The sequence below is a fragment of the Mercenaria mercenaria genome, chromosome 7 (assembly GCF_021730395.1).
Source record: "Mercenaria mercenaria strain notata chromosome 7, MADL_Memer_1, whole genome shotgun sequence".
In the NCBI taxonomy this organism is placed as follows: domain Eukaryota; kingdom Metazoa; phylum Mollusca; class Bivalvia; order Venerida; family Veneridae; genus Mercenaria; species Mercenaria mercenaria.
This window is the reverse complement of record NC_069367.1, coordinates 77,375,633-77,395,779: the sequence shown is the minus strand read 5'-3', so window position 1 is coordinate 77,395,779 and position 20,147 is coordinate 77,375,633. Positions and strand designations below refer to the sequence as shown.

General features: G+C 35.6%; 1 protein-coding gene across 3 annotated transcripts in view; it reads left to right on the top strand.

The window, feature by feature from the left end:
- The window catches only part of LOC123553874 (E3 ubiquitin-protein ligase TRIP12-like), a 66,111-nt gene extending 47,071 nt beyond the window's left edge, over nt 1-19,040 (top strand). For 2 of the 3 annotated variants that reach the window (XM_045343584.2, XM_045343583.2), the window contains exons 35-40: nt 361-515; nt 1,456-1,620; nt 2,069-2,233; nt 2,661-2,774; nt 7,181-7,379; nt 9,812-19,040. In XM_045343584.2, the coding sequence (XP_045199519.2) occupies nt 361-515; nt 1,456-1,620; nt 2,069-2,233; nt 2,661-2,774; nt 7,181-7,379; nt 9,812-10,008 (995 nt within the window). In that variant the 3' untranslated portion in view covers nt 10,009-19,040. The remainder of the gene's footprint in view (nt 1-360; nt 516-1,455; nt 1,621-2,068; nt 2,234-2,660; nt 2,775-7,180; nt 7,380-9,811) is intronic. The other variant, XR_008371810.1, reaches the window with a different exon arrangement.
- Nucleotides 19,041-20,147: the final 1,107 nt, after the last annotated feature.

The following is a 20,147-nucleotide window of genomic DNA, read 5'->3' as shown; positions in this document are numbered from 1 at the left end:
GAAACAGTTGATTTGAAATGTTTACAAATAGTATTGCCTTCACTGATAGGCCAGTAGGACAGTAAGTAGATTATACTTTGATCTTAATATGGGATGAATGTTTCTGTTATGATTTGAAAGTTATAAATATGGCAGTTGTCTTCTGCTTGTAGCTGATGTAGGAAAATTTCTGGTTACAGGGTACTTGCAGACAACAGGTAATGACAAAATCCTGGAACATTTTTAGATTGAACACCATTGCATATTGGAAATTCTGCAGAAAATGTCTTTAAACCTGTATGATTTGATCTTTCATGTAAGCAACACAGGTTATGTCTTAGTCATATTGATACTATTTAGTTTTATTGTATATTTACACAGGTATTGAGACCGGTAACCAGTATATTTACTCTCCATGTGGATTGTTCCCTGTTCCTCTTGCAAGAAATACAAAAGCAACTGTGGTAAACAGAATGAAAGCAAAGACCAAATTTATGGGAAAGTTGATGGCAAAGTCTCTTATGGACTCCAGAATGGTAAATTGAATTCACTTTCTTTATTTTGTCCCCCCTGCCTGCCCAGTTACCTCTGAAGGTGGAGTATAAGACTTCTGGTCAGGAAAGTTTAGGTTGGAATCCAAACATCACTCAGAAAGTTTGCTTATATAACTATAATGAAGAAAGAAATAATTTAAGACACAGTTAGTAGCTTTTCAGGCCACTGAAATTCAACACAACCTAGGCCCTATATATCATACTGTAGACAAAGATTTCTATGATTATTCACCTGCACCTCTGATACATGTGAGAAAGTTGCCAGATATTTGTAGAGATCAGATTAGCAGGAAACTTGTTAGCTTAACTGACTATTGTATATAACTGAAATACTCCCCATATCCCAACAGACATGTACAGTATGGAAATGTTTACAAATGGATTAGAAAACACATAGGCTTTTGAGGCTGTTTTAATCAGGATGTTGTTTATCCTACATTTTAACATTTTGATCTTCCTACTTGTAACTTGGCATTAGCTAATCACTTTAGTGATGCCCCTTTACACACTGTTTCCATGCTTTACATGTAAGGAGTGTGTTGGTACTCACTGCATATATAGTTTGAGCACTTCCAGATGTAGAACTGCAGGAATGTGGGAAAGTCTAGTACACTTAACAAAAGAACTTATGTTCCATTTAATAAATAGACCTTCTTGAACTTAAAATGGTCTTGTATACTGTTAAACCAGTTAATTTCATGAGTAGTGTGCTTTTTTCATCGAGATGTGAATATGTGAATTTCAAGAAGGAAAATGAAAAAAAAAACTATTTTTGTATTGCAATATAATATCTGGATTGATTGATCCACAAAATCCATGAAAATTAGTCCCCAAGGAATATTTATGATTTCATAGATATATTTGCTTATACTTAGTACAACCAAATGATAGAAATACATTGAAATAGTACCTTACATTTCAGCTGGACATTCCATTTAGCCGGGTTTTCTTCAAGTGGTTGCTGGGTCAGGAACACAGTTTGACGTCCAGTGACTTACAGTATGTAGATCAGGTTGTCTCAAAGTCTTTCAATCAGTTAGAGGATATTCTACGACAGAAACAGAGGATCCTAGCTGATAAATCGCATGTAAGTACTTCCATCGATATTCTACCTCCCTCCCAACTCAACAAGCCTACTTCCATACAAAAACTAGGAGAGCATTACATAGCATTGATAAAATCTCTTAATCATATTAGTGACATTCTGTGACAGAATCTCAGGGTCCTACCTGATCAACCTCTTGTAAGTATTTCTGTTTAATTACTTACACCTACCCACCCATAACTTAAGCAGGAGAGGCAAAGGCAATTGTCCAACTTGCCCAGCTTGCCCCCCAGCTCATAATACTTGAGTGTATGGAAGCCATCCAGTTTAGAACTAAAGTTTGGTGGTTCTGTCAAATGCCTGCTTGTGTCCGAAATAAAGACTTGAGGAGCCCCTGGGATTTTTCTCCACCATTACAACTGGAACATATAGCCTTTATAGTGTCTAGATTGCAAACAAACAGACTAAGAAAACATTTGTCTATTTCTAGACGGAGGAGAGTCGCAGATTGGCACTGGACAATCTCACCATGGATGGATGCAGTATAGAAGATCTCGACTTAGATTTCACCTTGCCAGGATACCCAAATATAGAACTGAAAAAGGGTGGCAAGGATAAACATGTGACATTAGAAAATCTGGAGGAGTATTTGCAGGTACAAGATACACATCAATTTTAACACTTGAAAGTTCAGAACGAAACAAATGAGAGACATAAAATTTTACACTAAAACGTTTAGAATAAAACAAGGATATCTATGAAAATTTAGAGGTTAATAATTGATTTGTAAGTCTGAAAGTGTGGCAGAAATGCAAATTATTTGTAAAGAGACTTGCAGGATCTATCCACATGTGCACTTCAAATAAATCTGTTCGGATGCAACGGCAGTGTTCTATCATTTCATTTTGCATAATTATTAAGAAAAATACTCCATGTATGCATTCAATGTTTATGAGCAGAATTTAATAAGAAGTCTGGCAGTATTCTGTTGTTATGAACTTCACAAATGTTGACATCAATTTATAAATAGATAAAATCAAGACTTAATAATCTGCATTTTTTATTTTGCTATATTACTATAGTTGGTGACCCACTGGAGTTTGGTGGAAGGTGTATCACGACAATTTGAGTCACTGAGGGAAGGATTTGAGTCTGTGTTCCCACTGAGTTCACTGCAAAGTTTCTATCCAGAGGAGGTAAATTATGTGCTACATACTAAAAAATCTTCATTTATAGGAGACAAATATTTGAGGGGGTTTCTTAGCTCATCTGATTTTTAGCTCACCTGTCACAAAGTGACAAGGTGAGCTTTTGTGATCGCGCGGTGTCCGTCGTCCGTCCGTCCGTAAACTTTTGCTTGTGACCACTCTAGAGGTCACATTTTTTATGGGATCTTTATGAAAGTTGGTCAGAATGTTCATCTTGATGATATCTAGGTCAAGTTCGAAACTGGGTCACGTGCCATCAAAAACTAGGTCAGTAGGTCTAAAAATAGAAAAACCTTGTGACCTCTCTAGAGGCCATAATTTTCAATGGATCTTCATGAAAATTGGTCAGAATGTTCATCTTGATGATATCTAGGTCAAGTTCGAAACTGGGTCACGTGCGGTCAAAAACTAGGTCAGTAGGTCAGGGCGTCAAGTTACCTATATTTACCTATATTTTCCTATATTTTAGCCCTCTACCTATAATAACCTATAAAATCCTATATTTTGCCAAAATACCTATAAATACCTATAATCTGGAAATTTTGTGGTAAGCAAGGAATACAAAGGTCATTCAAACCATTAAAAAAGAAGTAATTCTATGATAATTGAGTTTATAAATATGCTGTTACCTTTTAGGCATTGAAATTTGTATTCCTTTCAGGTGTAACGACCCTGCCCAGCCCAGCTTTTGGAAAGCTTTAAGTAATGGAAGTTCTTTTTTCAATTGGAATATTTTCCATTTCTTAAAGCTTTCATGTATAAAAATGTGAATAGGAAATGCAAATGTTTTTATTTTGTTTTCAGAATAAACAAGCCTTAATGTTTCATAATTAAGCCTCATAATGCCTGCTAATAAGAGTCAGTTTCGAGATAGGTGGCTGAAATTTTGTCCAGGGAGATGCATTTTGATGAAAATATGACTGTTAATATTGTGGATGAATGGAAGGTATATCAAACAGATGATTTGAAAGAAGAAGATAGAATTGACCATTATTGGAGACAAGTGTTTGTGAAGAAGCTTGATAGTGGGCAGCTCAAGTACAGATTTTTACCCCAACTTGTCAAGAAAGCTCTGGTATTACCACATGGAAATTCAGAGGTTGAGAGAAGTTTGTCAGTGAACACTAGTGTAGTGACTAAGGACAGAGTTGCCTTGGGTGAGAAAACTGTTACTGCCATCAGAACTGTGAAGGACCTAGTTAAGTTCAGTGATCCTGTAGATGAGCAACCTCACAAAATACCATTAAACAGTGAAATACTTCTGGCAGCAAAAATGGCCCATAACAAGTATAAACAGAGGATTGAGACAGAAAAAGAAGAAAGAGAGAAAAAGAAACAGGAGAGAGAGAAAGAAAGGCTTGAAAAGAAAAGACTGGAAGAACTTGCAACAGAAGAGATGAATAAGACCTCCTCCATGCTTAAAAAAGAAATGGAGATTCAGACAAGGTTGACTGTAGCAGAGGAACTGTTAAAAGATGGGAACAAAAAGCTTTCTAAAGCTGTTGAAAGTAGTGACATGAAAGGTGCTTCTGTAGCACAAATGATGATAGCAACAGCCACATCAAAGATAGAGGGTATAAGAAAGGAAATGGACAGGGTACGTGAAAACCAAAGGGAAGTTGAGCAGCAAAAGAGACAGTTACTGGTTAACAGACTAGATAAGTGCAGTTCTAAATCATCAAGCAAAGGAAAGAAACAAGAATCAGCCATATCAAGTTCCAAAAGCTTTGCCACTGCTTCAACAAGAACTTCAAAATCTGAACCAGACAAGCAAGCTGCCTCTTCTTCCAAGTCAAGTCCTTCATCAGAAAAGCATTCATCCAAGAGAAAGAATGAAGATAAAGAAACAGATGCCAAGAAATACAAGAAGGTCTAATGTAACAATATTATAGGACCCTGGGTCAAGGGACTCCATGTGTTATCATGTTTACAGAGATCATGGTATTCATAAGTATGAAACTGTTGTAATTTTGTTCTGTAGATGGTTTGATTATAATTGTTTTCTTTTTCATTCATGTACAAATGCAGGCCCAACACAATATTTTATACTTGTATTAACAATGTACTGATATATGTTGTTAGCAATATGGCTTGGTTTGCCTAATTCCCTGTTAAACTGATTTGAGTACCAGTATTGGTAAAGTTTTGTCTGTTGGTGAATTAATAGTTTATTATGAAAGTAAGATATATGTTAAAATGTTATTTGTTTAAAATCATAAAAGTAGCCACTTTTTCTGTTCCTTTGTATTTTATGTTTAATAAAAGAGAGTGCTGGTAGGTGGTGGAGGAGGATAAAACACTTGTCTGACTTGTTTTCTTCATTATAAGCAACCTATATAATCCTATATTTCTGGCCCCCAAATACCTATATTTCAGGATCCTACCTATATTTTTGACTCCCAAAAGCACTTGACACCCTGGTAGGTCTAAAAATAGAAAAACCTTGTGACCTCTCTAGAGGCCATATATTTCACAAGATCTTCATGAAAGTTGGTCAGAACGTTCACCTTGATGATATCTAGGTCAAGTTCGAAACTGGGTCACGTGCCTTCAAAAACTAGGTCAGTAGGTCAAATAATAGAAAAACCTTGTGACCTCTCTAAAGGCTATATTTTTCATGGGATCTGTATGAAAGTTGGTCTGAATGTTCATCTTGATGATTTCTAGGTCAAGTTCGAAACTAGGTCACGTGCCATCAAAAACTAGGTCAGTAGGTCTAAAAATAGAAAAACCTTGTGACCTTTCTAGAGGCCATATATTTCACAAGATCTTCATGAAAATTTGTCAGAACGTTCACCTTGATGATATCTAGGTGTAGTTCGAAACTGGGTCACGTGCCATCAAAAACTAGGTCAGTAGGTCAAATAATAGAAAAACCTTGTGACCTCTCTAAAGGCCATATTTTTCATGGGATCTGTGTGAAAGTTGGTCTGAATGGTCATCTTGATGATATCTAGGTCAAGTTCGAAACTGGGTCAGGTGCGGTCAAAAACTAGGTCAGTAGGTCTAAAAATAGAAAAACCTTGTGACCTTTCTAGAGGCCATATATTTCATGAAATCTTCATGAAAATTTGTCAGAATGTTCACCTTGATGATATCTAAGTCAAGTTTGAAAGTGGGTCACGTGCCATCAAAAACTAGGTCAGTAGGTCAAATAATAGAAAAACCTTTTGACCTAACTAGAGGCCATATTTTCCATGGGATCTGTATGAAAGTTGGTCTGAATGTTCATCTTGATGATATCTAGGTCAAATTTGAAAGTGGGTCACGTGCCGTCAAAAACTAGGTCAGTAGGTCAAATAATAGAAAAACCTTGTGACCTCTCTAAAGGCCATATTTTTCAATGGATCTTCATGAAAGTTGGTCTGAATGTTCATCTTGATGATATCTAGGTAAAATTCGAAACAGGGTCATGTGCGGTCAAAAACTAGGTCAGTAGGTCTAAAAATAGGAAAACCTTGTGACCTCTCTAGAGGCCATACTTGTGAATGGATATTCATAAAAATTGGTCAGAATGTTCACCTTGATGATATCTAAGTCAAGTTCGAAAGTGGGTCACGTGCCTTCAAAAAGTAGGTCAGTAGGTCAAATAATGAAAAAACGTTGTGACCTCTCTAAAGGCCATATTTTTCATGGGATCTGTATGAAAGTTGGTCTGAATGTTTATCTTGATGATATCTAGGTCAAGTTTGAAACTGGGTCAACTGCGATTAAAAACTAGGTCAGTAGGTCTTGAAATAGAAAAACCTTGTGACCTCTCTAGAGGCCATACCCTTGAATGGATCTTCATGAAAATTGGTCAGAATGTTCACCTTGATGATATCAAGGTCAAGTTTGAAACTGGGTCACGTGCCTTAAAAAACTAGGTCAATAGGTCAAATAATAGAAAAACCTTGTGACCTCTCTAGAGACCATATTTTTCAATGGATCTTCATGAAAATTGGTCAGAATTTTTATCTTGATAATATCTAGGTTAAGTTCAAAACTGGGTCACATGAGCTCAAAAACTAGGTCACTGTCAAATAATAGAAAAAACGACATCATACTCAAAACTGGGTCATGTGGGAAGAGGTGAGCGATTCAGGACCATCATGGTCCTCTTGTTTGAAGAAGCTACTGAGACCTGAAATGGCAGTGTAATAATTTATTTGGTTTAAACCTTAATACAAACCTGTCTAAGATCATTCACAGTACAGTGTGTATGATAGGCACCTATATGTACAGTTACAAAAATGGTCAGAATTTTTGAAATGGAAGACATTCTAAATTTGTTTCATCTATACTGAGATAGTGTAAGATTGAAATATATTTCATCAAGTGAACATCAGATGAAACGTTTCACAAGTGGTGCAGCCATGTTCATACATTTAAGAATCATTGTCATATTTTTTCAGTTGGAGTTATTATTCTGTGGACACAACGAAGAATTGTGGGATGCCAAAGTTTTGATGGAGTGCTGTCGCCCAGATCATGGGTATAATCATGACAGTCGAGCGGTGAAATTTCTCTATGAGATACTCAGTTCTTATACACCAGATGAACAAAGAATGTTTTTGCAGTTTGTGACAGGGTCACCAAAGTTGCCAGTTGGAGGTATGTCGCATGCCAAGAAATAAGATATTTGTTCCTTAGGGGGCTCATTAATTATTATTTTAGAAATTTGATACTAAGTAGAATTTATAAACAGATGTATTTTGAAGCCTGCTTAGTTCAGTAGGGAGAGTGTAGATCTATGGATTACAGGTCATGTGTTTGGTTCACCATGCAAGGTTTATATATTCTCAGTGACAATTTAATTAAAGACATTATGTCTGAAATTACTTGTCCTCCACCAGTGATTCATGTGGAGAAATTGGCAGTTACTTGCAGAGAACTTGTTACAGATTGCAGGAACACTGGTTAGCTTAACTTTCATTACATAACTGAAATGCTGTTGAAAAATGGCTCTTAATGGAAAACAAATAAGGATACCTTTTGGCTTACAAACCAGAGTATTTATGTGCTTTTGTTGAAGTTTTTCTAAAATGCAGAAGTGCCAACTGTTATACAACTCATAGTTTTATAAAGGTAGTTAACAATTTCTGTTGCAAGAATTTCTGCATATATATTTTAGCTTGACTATTTAAAGAATAGTCTAGCTATTCTACTCGCCCTGGCGTCAGCGTCACACCTTGGTTAAAGTTTTGCATGCAAGTACATACAGCTATCATTTAAAGGCATACTGGTCCAGTGCCTAAATCCGGACACTTTTGGTGGGTTTTTGACAGTAACTTTGCATTATGAAACCACACGTGCACAAACTTTTAACTGTATAATTTTAGATTCTTTATAAATCTCTTTGGAAAACAACAAAATCGTATATTGCTGATTCATCATAAAAATGTCATCCGAATTGGGCCTGTAAAAGTTGTCAAAATTGACCTTCAGAGTGCTTAAATATTCGGACACTATTTTGGTATAAAATGCAACGAATATGTGCACCCAAAAATAACAATAAACACGACTTCGTTTTAAATAAAGCAGTCAAATACAGTCCTATAAGTATATACAAACATCTCTGTCCGAATAAAATTTTATTACCTGTTCATCACGTGATCATATGGACTAGTTTTTAACTTTAAATATATAATTGCCAAATATAACAATAATATAATAGAATTTATCTGAGCAAAAATTAATGTTTAAAATTTTTCTTTCTTACATGCAGATTCTGTCGCTGTCGTTATACATTTGACACAACTACGATGATCATTATAATGACACTGCGCCGATTTTATCTAAGGAATTGCTTCTCTTGTCTGCAAAATGCTGGCATTTTTTTTCTGTTGAATTAATTGATATATAACAGAAATAGGTTAAATCTTTTAAATAAATACTGAGGGTAGTACAGAATTCTAAAAAATGTTTTTACACCAGTTTCGATCAGCAAACAAAAAGAGTGTTCTGCAATAGGCAGAATATTTTTCTTATTTAATCAGTACCTCGTCGCACCTCAATAAACTGGCGTGCGCTGTATGACGTCATCCCCCAACACACACAATGTTCATTTTATGCGGTGCGGATATTTGAAGGTAGTTTTCTCTGGAAAAGCTTACATTCGTACACTGTTGTTGACAGCTGGTCATCAAAGCTTTCGTTTGCGTCGATCCTATTCATTTTAGTAAAAAATCATAATCGTAAAGCATTTTTAAACGGTGTCCGAATTATTAAGCACTGTCCAGATTTAGGCACTGAACCAGTATAGCTTTGAAACTTACCTTTTCTTTTTCTAGATCAATTACCAACCTTACTAGGTCAAGTCCTATAACACTGACATGTATTTTGGGCAAATTATGCCACCTTGGAAATTTTACATGCAAGTTACTATCTCCAAAACTAATGCAGATATTGAATTGAAACTTCACATGTGTCTTCGGGGTTATAAAACTAGATGATAGCATCAAGTCCCATAACTCTGACCTATATTTTGGTCAAATTATGCCCCCTTTGGACTTAGAAAATCCTGGTTTAAGTTTTGAGTGCAAGTACATGTAGCTGTTACTTAAAGGCATATAGATTTGAAACTTATTTTTTCATTTTCTAGATCAATTACCAAGCTCACTTGATCAAGTCTCATAACTCTGACATCTATTTTGAGCAAATTATGCCCACTTTTGGACTTAGAAAATTCTGGTTAAAGTTTTGCGTGCAAGTTAGTTTTGCATGCAAATTACTATCTGCAGAACAAATGCAGATATTAAGTTGAAACTTCACATGTGCCTTTGGGGTTATAAATCTAGTTGATAGCATCAAGTCCCATAACACTTACATGCATTTTGATCAAATTATGTCCCCTTTTGAACTTGAAACTCTTACGATATTTTAACATTTTGGGTAATATTTTCCTGCTTTTGGGACAATATTTTGAATAGTCCAGCATTGGCTGTCTTACAGACAGCTCTTGTTATGTTTACAAATGGTTAAAGCAACTAAACCAGTAAGTTGTCATTCATATTTCTGTTAAAGTTATATCTATTATATTGCAGGTTTCCGAAGTCTGAGTCCACCACTGACAATTGTTCGCAAAAGTTTTGAATCCTCAGAAAATCCAGACAATTTTCTTCCGTCAGTAATGACATGTGTTAATTATCTTAAACTGCCGGACTATTCCACCGTGGAAATCATGCGTGACAAACTTCACCTTGCTGCTAGTGAAGGACAACTCTCATTCCACTTATCATGATTATTGCTGTATCCAGAAGAATTACCTCTCCTTAAAGTGAAAAAAAATGAACTAAATTGTCTTGTTACAAGAGAATTTAATGAGAAGACAGTAGTTTTGTGTGATTTTAGCAGAATTTACTGGTGACATTTTTGGGATAGACTTACAGCATAATTTCTCCAAGGATATTAAGCATTTAAGTAGTCTAATACCACATAGTGTAGATATGAAGTCAATGTAGTCATTCTTTATAATAATGGGATATAATCTGAGCAGGCTTCCTAGAATATAGCCTTCTAAATGAAGAGAAACAGTATAATCATCGCTCAGGCAGTTTGTAGAACATAATTTTAGCGAGCAGGCGGCTGAATGGGCATTACCATTTTATCATCTGGGTACATGTTTACAAAGACTTGAAAGGATTAGACACATTGGTATAGTTTGTGTATATTTGTTCATAATATTGTGGCCGAGTGGTTAAGGTCGCTGACTTCAAATCACTTGCCCCTCATCAGTGTGGGTTCGAGCCTCACTCAAGGTGTTGAATTCTTCATGTGAGGAAGGTGGTAGGTTCTACCCAGGTGCCCGCTTGTGCTGAAATAATACATGGAGGGGCATCTGGGGTCTTCCTCTACCATCAAAGCTGGAAAGTCGCCATATGACCTAAAATTATGTCAGTGCAACATAAACCCAGCAAAATAAATAAATCCAATAAACCTGTCAAACTGAAAGTTAGTAGAGATGTTATTATAATACTTGTAACTTTTTTATGGTTATACAATTGAACTCATCTTTGAAACCCTTGTTGATACTAAAAGAATTAAATCAAATGTTAGTTAAGTTTGTACTAAAGTGATTAAGGCTACATCTAATGGTAATTGTCTTACCTTATGATTACAACAAGCGATGATTGCAAACTATCTGTATATTAATATCTGTCTATGAATACCATCTTTGGGAATGGAAAGAGGTGTTAACAGTTTGGGCTGTTAGAAAAGTTAAAGATGTTTAGCATGAAGAAAACATACTGGCTTCTTGAAGCAGGTTTTATGCCTAGAGTCATTCTTTGCCAACATCAGTCTGTACAGATGCGGTCTCTGTTTGAAGATGGTCTGTTGTATGGGTTCGATTGCATACAGTATCCAGGTAATCTGTTGCAAAAGGTATTTTGTGTTAACATTTCTTTGACGTTTTTGTGCATAGATAATGCATCATTTGACACAGTTTAGATACTTGCCCAGTGGTCATATAAGTTCTGTAGATTGTTGCAGTGTTGTGCAAGAAACATACGTTACACTTGTTTGCTTCCCATTCAAAATGCAAGTCATGACATTGTCAAATGAACTATATATTTAAGTTATGGTCCTTGGGAGAACCAAAGAGTCTCCCTCATATCATAATTTTGGGATTATGAACTGACAACATAATTACAATATCCCTTACTTTATGACAGCATTGTAATGTTTCAGATTATACTCTTGTTTCTGTTTTGCAAAGGATCTTTTCCCAATTTATACCATTAAAAGTCAATAGTGTTCTGACAGAGTGGATTTAGGCCAGTTTTTGCCAACACTAGTCTGTTCAAATACACCACATATAACTATAGACTTCCTTGTGAAGTTACAAAAGGTTTTGCCCTGTAGCGTCCCTCTCTAGGTTTAAACCATTCATTGACTGTATTGTGATGGTTTCAAGTTTGGTATTCAACTTTCCAAACAAACTCGGTATAATTGTAGACTGCATATCATAGTTAAACTGAATTGTCCCTGTGTAAACTATTTGATGTATATATTCTTGTTGTTATTTTTTGGAAAGTAATTATTGTTTGTTTAGAACCCATCATGTATTGAGTTTATTTTTTTGTGCTTTTTCGTTAGATGTTGTTTTCATAATTTAAGTTGGTTTAATATGTTTATTTAACAACTGGTGTTAACTGTATAGAGGGTGGATGTATAGTTGGAGAATTTGGAGAATGTTAAATATAGAGCAATAAGTTCTAGCAAAGTATGTGCTTTTATGTTAGTGCAGTTGGTAATTTATATTTTCATAAAATAGGGGGGTGTTTTGTAAAATGAAAATTAGGCGCGAGGTTTCTTCTATACATGTTGTTTTTTTCCAGATTAAGCTTTTGTACTAATTCATAGCCCACATACATTGAGCAATTTATTTCAAGTATTAGGGGCTGTTGAAGAAGTCGTAAATTGTTGGAAAAACTAGTTTAGCATAATATAAACAGGATTGCTTATAGAGATTTCTGAAATAGTGATTTTTGTTAGTTATTTGTTGTGAACATTTAAACTTTGTTTTTTTAATTAATGTAAAGTTAAATGGGAAAGTTAATAAAGTATATCTTTTGAGCTGAAGTATTGGGTAACTAATAAAAGTCTTGGAAGTTATTAAGCCTTATGCTAATTTGGTTTTGGGTCACTGTGTTCAACCTAGTTCTGCAGAATTGATGTTGTTGTTGTTGTTTTCAAACAGGGTGTCTCTGAATACACCAAAAGCAAACTACATATTGATAAATTTCTAGTCTTTAATTAAAGAGGGCAAATAATGTACTTACTTGGTTTTTCGTTTGTTGAAATATAGTTGTTACATAATAATGCTAACAATTCTTGAAAAATACTGATAAAAATTGAAAGAAATTATTCCTTTACAGTTACAAAGATAGATAAGTTTATTTTATCCTACACTAATAGTGCTGCTACAGTTTTTTAGCTCGACTATTCATAGAATAGTGAGCTATTGCACTCGCCCATGCGTCGGCGTCCGCGTCCCGATTTTGGTTAAGGTTTTGTATGTAAGCTGGTATCTCAGTAACGACTTGTGGGAATGGATTGAAACTTCACACACTTATTCACTGTGACAAACTGACTTATATTGCACAGGTTCCATAACTCTATTTTGCTTTTTTACAAAATTATGCCCCTTTTTCGACTTAGAAATTTTTGGTTAAGGTTTTGTATGTAAGCTGGTAACTCAGTAACCACTTGTGGGAATGGATTGAAACTTCACACACTTATTCACTGTGATGAACTGACTTACATTGCACAGGTTCCATAACTCTATTTTGCTTTTTTACAAAATTATGCCCCTTTTTCGACTTAGAAATTTTTGGTTAAGGTTTTGTATGTAAGCTGGTAACTCAGTAACCACTTGTGGGAATGGATTGAAACTTCACACACTTATTCACTGTGATGAACTGATCTACATTGCACAGGTTCCATAACTCTGTTTCGCTTTTTTACAAAATTATGCCCCTTTTTCGACTTAGAAATTTTTGGTTAAGGTTTTGTATATAAGCTGGTATCTCAGTACTTACTAATGGGAATGGATTGAAACTTCACATACTTGTTCAATATCATGATCTGACATGCACTAAGCAAGTCCCATAACTCTACTCTCTTTTTTTTCAAAATTATGCCCCTTTTTCGACTTAGCAGTTTTTGGTTAAATTTTTGTATGTAATCTGATATCTCAGTATCCACTAATTGGAATGGATTGAAATTTCACACACTTGTTCACTGTCATGATCTAACATGCACTGTGAAGGTCCCATAACTCTACTTGGCATTTTTACAAAATTATGCCCCTTTGACTTAGCAGTGTTTTGTTAAGTTTTTGTATGTAAGCTGGTATCTCAGTATCCACATATTGGAAAGGATTGAAACTTCACACACTTGTTCACTGTCATGATATGACATGCAGTACAGAGGTTCAATACCTCTACTTTGCATTTTACAAAATTATGCCCCTTTTTCAACTTTTGTATTCATTCAATTGACAAGGCTGTTGAATAGTCGAGCGTTGCTGTCCTCCGACAGCTCTTGTTTTACTCCCACTGTGTTAGTGACCATGTAGGCATATAGCGTTTGAACTGTCAGTCTGTTTATCCTTGGGACTATCTTTCTTGTGTACTTACCACCTCCCACAGTTTCCATCCGATTCAAATGAAATTTGGTTTTTCGTTATCAACATGAAATAGACATGTTTTTATTTTTGAGACTTTCTTGCCCCTTTTTATACGCCAGTCTCTGCAGGTGCGGGGCATATTATGCCAATAACAGAGGCGGGCGGGCGGCGTCCAAATGCATGTCTGCTCTCTTCGTCAAAAAGTTTTCATCCGATCTTCACCAAACTTGGTGATAATGTTTGTGGTCATAATATCTCGGGCCAAGTCCGATAACCAGCAAAATCACACCAGGCATTCTTAGTTATGGCCCTTTAATTACTCAAAATTTGTCCACCTTGTCAAACAGTTTTCATCCGATCTTCACCAAACTTGGTGACAATGTTTGTGGGCATAACATCTCGGCCAAGTTTGATAACCAGCAAAATCGCCTTAGGCACTCTTGGATTATGGCACTCTTGAGTTATGGCCCTTGAATTACTAAAAAATCTGCAATATTAGCCTTGTCCGCCCTCTAAGTCGAATAGTTTTTATCCGATCTTCACCAAACTTAGTGACAATGTTTGTGGGCATATTATCTTGGCTAAGTTCGATAACCAGCAAAATCGCCTTAGGCACTCTTGGATTATGGCCCTTGAATTACTCAAAAATCTGCAAATTGAACCTTGTCCGCTCTCCAAGTCGAACAGTTTTCATCCAATCTTCACCAAACTTGCTGACATTGTTTACAGGTTAAATATCTCAGCCAGGTTCAATAACCAGCCAAATGCCTCAGGCACTCTTGGATTATGGCCCTTGATTTAGGCCAAATTTGATGACAGGTGTATTTTGTGACAGTCTGCCACTCTTGTTTTTACTTAGTCACTTTACATCTACATCTGAAAAATGTCTGCTCAACTCCTACAGTTTCTATCCAGTTAAGATGAAACTTGGTATTCATCATCAGTATGAAGTGGACATATTCGTAATTCCGGGTTTGCCCTTGTTCATGTGTCAGACTTTGTGTCATCCATATCTCAAAAAGTATTTGACCTAGAGTGATCATACGTCACAGGATTGATTTTCAGCATATGAAATTGTGCACCTGATGTTTTAATTTAAATTAACATGACCAGACTAGAGTTATGGCCCTTGACTAAGTAAAAACAAATGCATATAGTCAAAAAGATTGGGGGCATCAGTGTTCTATTGACAAACATAGAGTTTGAGTTACGCCCTTTTTTGGACTTACTTATATATATCAAAATCTGTACCTTGTGTACTCACTTCCTACATTTTTCATCCAATTCAGATAGAACTTTTTATTGAGCAGACATACACATACTGTTTGGAATTTCATTTGAGGATTTTTGTTGTCATTTTGGTGGTGGGGGGAGGAGATGTTGCATTTGGCTTCTTTTTGACAATATTTTATTTTATCAAGCATTTCCGAGGGGCATTTGTCATACAATGTTGACATCATTCTTGTTAGCTCACCTGTCACAAAGTGACAAGGTGAGCTTTTGTGATCACGTAGCGTTCGTCGTCCGTCCGTCCATGCGTAAACTTTTGCTTGTGACCACTCTAGAGGACACAGTTTTCATGGGATCTTTATGAAAATTAGTCAGAATGTTCAACTTGATGATATCTAGGTCAAGTTCGAAACTGGGTCACGTGCATTCAAAAAATAGGTCAGTAGGTCAAATAGAAGCCTTATTTTTCATGGGATCTGCATGAAAATTGGTCAGAATGTTCATCTTGATGATATCTAGGTTAAGTTCGAAACTGGGTCAACTGCGGTCCAAAAACTAGGTCTAAAAATAAAAAAACCTTGTGACCTCTCTAGAGGCCATATTTTTCATAAGATCTTCATGAAAATTGGTCAGAATGTTCATCTTGATGATATCTAGGTCAAGTTCGAAACTGGGTCACGTCCAATCCAAAACTAGGTCAGTAGGTTATTTTTCATGGGATCTGCATGAAAATTGGTCAGAATGTTCATCTTGATGATATCTAGGTTCAGTTCGAAACTGGATCAACTGCGGTCCAAAAACTAGGTCAGTAGGTCAAATAATAGAAAAACCTTCTGACCTCTCTAGAGGCCATATTTTTCACAAGATCTTCATGAAAATTGATCAGAATGTTCATCTGGATGATATCTAGGTCAAGTTTGAAACTGGTTCACGTGCAGTCTAAAAGTAGGTCATTAGGTCAAATAATACAAAAACCTTGTCACCTCTCTAGAGGTCAGATTTTTCATGGGATCTGCATGAAAATTGGTCAGAATGTTCATTTTGATGATATCTAGGTCAAGCACGAAACTAGGTCATGTGCGGTCAAAAACTAGGTAAGTAGGTCATATAATAGGAAAACCTTGTGACCTCTGTAGAGGCCATATTTATCATGGGATCTGCATGAAAATTGGTCAGAATGTTTATCTTGATGATACTTAGGCCAAGTTCGAAACTGGGTCACATGCAGTCAAAAACTAGGTCAGTAGGTCAAATAATAGAAAAACCTTGTGACCACTCTTAGAGGCCATATTTTTCATGGGATCTGTATGAAAGTTGGTCTGAATGTTCATCTTGATGATATCTAGGTCAAGCTTGAAACTGGGTCAACTGCGATCTAAAACTAGGTCACTAGGTCTAAACATAGAAAAACCTTTTGACCTCTCTAGAGGCCATATTTTTTAATGGATCTTCATGAAAATTGGTGAGAATGTTCACCTTGATGATATCCAGGTCAAGTTTGAAACTGGGTCACATGCGGTCAAAAAGTAGGTCAGTAGGTCTAAAAATAGAAAAACCTTGTGACCTCTGTGAAGGCCATATTTTTCATGAGATCTTCATGAAAATTGGTCAGAATGTTCACCTTGATGATATCTAGGTCAAGTACAAAACTGGGTCACATGCCTTCAAAAACTAGGTCATTATTTGACCTTCTTGTCCTTAAGTGCAATGATAACAGGTGAGCGATATAGGGCCATTTTGGCCCTCTTGTTTTTTCATTGTTGTTGAATCAAAACCCAGCAAGACTTGTTAATTTTTTCTCTCATAAGGTAGCCATCCAGCTGTCATAGAGAAGATAATCAATTTAATTTCATGGTTTACCGGTAGGTTAATTTCATGGTTTAGGTCAATTTCATGGTTTAGGTCAAAACAGATATTCAATGGCATATTAAATGTGTATTTCAACTTTAAGACATTAAATGAATGGGACTTTGTTTGTTTGTATAAAACTTCATGCACTCACTTGACCATGAAGTTGACCCCACCCCCGCAATGATTATTGTGGGATTTTGCATGATGTAGGAGGTACTATGAAATCATAATGATTTTGTTAGCATAAAATTTAATGGCTTTTCACTATTATAGCGGCTATTTTGTTGGGGCTTAAAATCTTGGATTTTTATGTTAAAAGAAAAAGTAAGTTGGAATATCCAAAGTCCTTTGTATTTGATTTCAAAGATTGAACAACCAAGAAACTCCCCACGAGTATCAATGATTTAACTGTATATGGGATACAGAATTCAGTAGGCATTCCTTAAAAGTTGTGTTGCAATGATGAGAAAAGAGTTGCATTACCCCCTCCCCTTGCAAAAAACAGCATTTAAAGTCCTTACACTTTTAGATAATTGGAGCCCTCAGTTTGGCACCATATACCTCATCTGTTGAACAGTTCCTCTCAATGCAAGCCGAGTTCAAATTTTGAAATTAACAGCCAGGTCTTATGAATTATTTTTAGAATGGGACCTTTCTTTTCCGTATGTATGATACCACCTTGCTATTGAGAAACAGAATATTCAGGAATCACACATTTGTGTTTACTTCTTGCCACGCATATGTAATGGTTTATACTGGCACCAGGGGTCAAATTATTTCATCCGTGGATGCCTCCCTGCTTTCATGTTGAGTCCATCTAAGTTAATTTGTTCTCCTTAGCTGGTACTAGCCAAGTCCTTGCAGCCTCTTTAAGGGGGCACAAGAACATTATCTCCACCATTTAAGCTGTGATAATATCATGTTTGATTGAAGTAAATAAAAAAATCTAAAAGTAAAGATTTAAAAGGGGTTTCTGAGGCTGATTGGTTTACTCCTCAGTAGTGTTGGTTTGAAACATTGCTTTGAGTGTAGAATTCTTCCTGTGAGGATGCTATCCATTGCCTTCTGGGAGGTGGGTGATACAGAAATGCACAGAGGGGCACCTTTGGTCTTCCTAAACTATCAACCACTGAAAAGTTGCCAAATGACATATAAATTGTGTTGGTTTGACTTGTAACAAAAATTGTAAGTAATAACAAATCTGTAAATGAGAGGTATCTATCAGGTCCCATTGTAACATGAACAATTACATAGTCCTTTAAGTGTATTTCTAATGCCAAATTTTTGTGTTCAGATTTTCATTTTCCTCATGTTTTGTTCATTGAAATGATAACATATTTCATATCTGTCTAAGCTTTGTTTTGCTTTTTCATATTTCTGATGTTTATGATTTTAAGGGCAATACCATCTTTTTGAAATATACTTCTTTCTGTTCTGCATATTGTAAATTTCATTTGCTTCCCCGAGTTAAATAGTATAGGGAAATGCCAGAAGAAAGTGGTTATAATTTGTTGATAGGATTTAAAGAAATAAGGGAAATAATTGGAAGATTGAACATGGGGATCATTCAGATGTTGCAGGTTATCTTTGATAGTGTTAATTGACTCCTTTCAGAAAATAGCCTTATCTTTTTGTGAGAGGGGAAAAAATGAAAGCATTGTGAGACATTTTATGCTAGTTAAATCCATTTGCTTTCTGTGTAGAGTTATGTCCAATTTGACCGAGTTGAAGTCTGTGGTGCAGATTTTGCTGTGTCTCTGCAGGTTTAAGTGATCAACTTATATCCCAGTATGAACTTGCTTTGTACACAAATGTCAGAAAAGATAAGTTACAGGTATACATGTATGTGTTTGTATTCTTTATATATGAGAAGCCTATCACAATCTAGTGTCATGGTAAGAGGATATATTGTACTTTAGAAGAAAGTTGCTTTTTTCATTGCATATTTATATTGATTCATAAATACATTCAACTAAATGTCTGATTGTTCTAACATAATGTGTTTGATATTTCAAAAAAATGTTAATAGAGAGATATAAATAAAGTGAAGAATTGTGAAATATTGTCTTTGTTCTATAACAAGTTATAATTTAAAAGAAAAATAACCACAACCTAGGCAAACGTACAAACAAGTTATGATCATGTTACTTTGGATCCTTAATGATTGAACCTATACTGTGTTGGTGCGCCGTAAAACCCAAATAAATAAATACACTTAATGATTGAAACATTGACTGGTGAAAGAACTGTGATGTCATTGCTACTTGGATGAATGAATTCTAGCATAATACCCCCACCACCCCGACACACACAAATGGGGGAGGGAGAGAGGGGGCACTTAGATTTTCGCTTGTCTGTACGTCCGAAACTGTATGTTGCATAATTATCTCGAAAACCAAAGAGCTATAAAAATAAATGTATTTAATTATACTTCTTTGCAAAAACGTATCTGATAGAAACAATTAAAAGATAAGACTTAGTATAATGAATATGTCTTATTTAAATCAAGACTAAAGAATTTGGAAGATGGTAAAACTCTTGAATCGGATTTAAACATGCTTGAAAGTGCTGTACCAAAATGCAGTCCAGAACATTTGACAAGAGAACAGATATAATGAAGCAACTAAGATCTGCATGATGGGTTCGAACACCCGCGGCAACACGGTAAAACAAAAGCTACCACTACTACTTTAATAACCACTGGGTAATACTTCAAGTAGATCCATGCCGGCAAGGCTTGATAATGCAGAGGAAGAGCGCGATAACATTTTCCAAAATCTGTACTGGAGGAGAAGAAAGTCTATTGATATTTGATACTTAAACCATGATATAATTTAAAGCCCTTTAAAGTGCCCAGCGTTATTGTCATAACGGAAGACGATAGTCACGACACCAGTTATATTCACGGAAGAAAAAGTATGTATTGATAATAATTTCTGGTGCTTGTACATGTGTAATCCCTGACAAATATCGCACACATTGCTCTTTGCACCAAATGTTTTAGAAGTAACTTTTTGAATCTTGACCATACTTTGATTTAAGACTGAAAAAAATGCAGGGCGGACATTAAGAACATTTTAAGTGGTATGAAATTACACATAAATTAGAGAAATAACATACGTGACTGAATGTAGGTATGAAAACGTTTCTGGGGAAGCATGCAACCA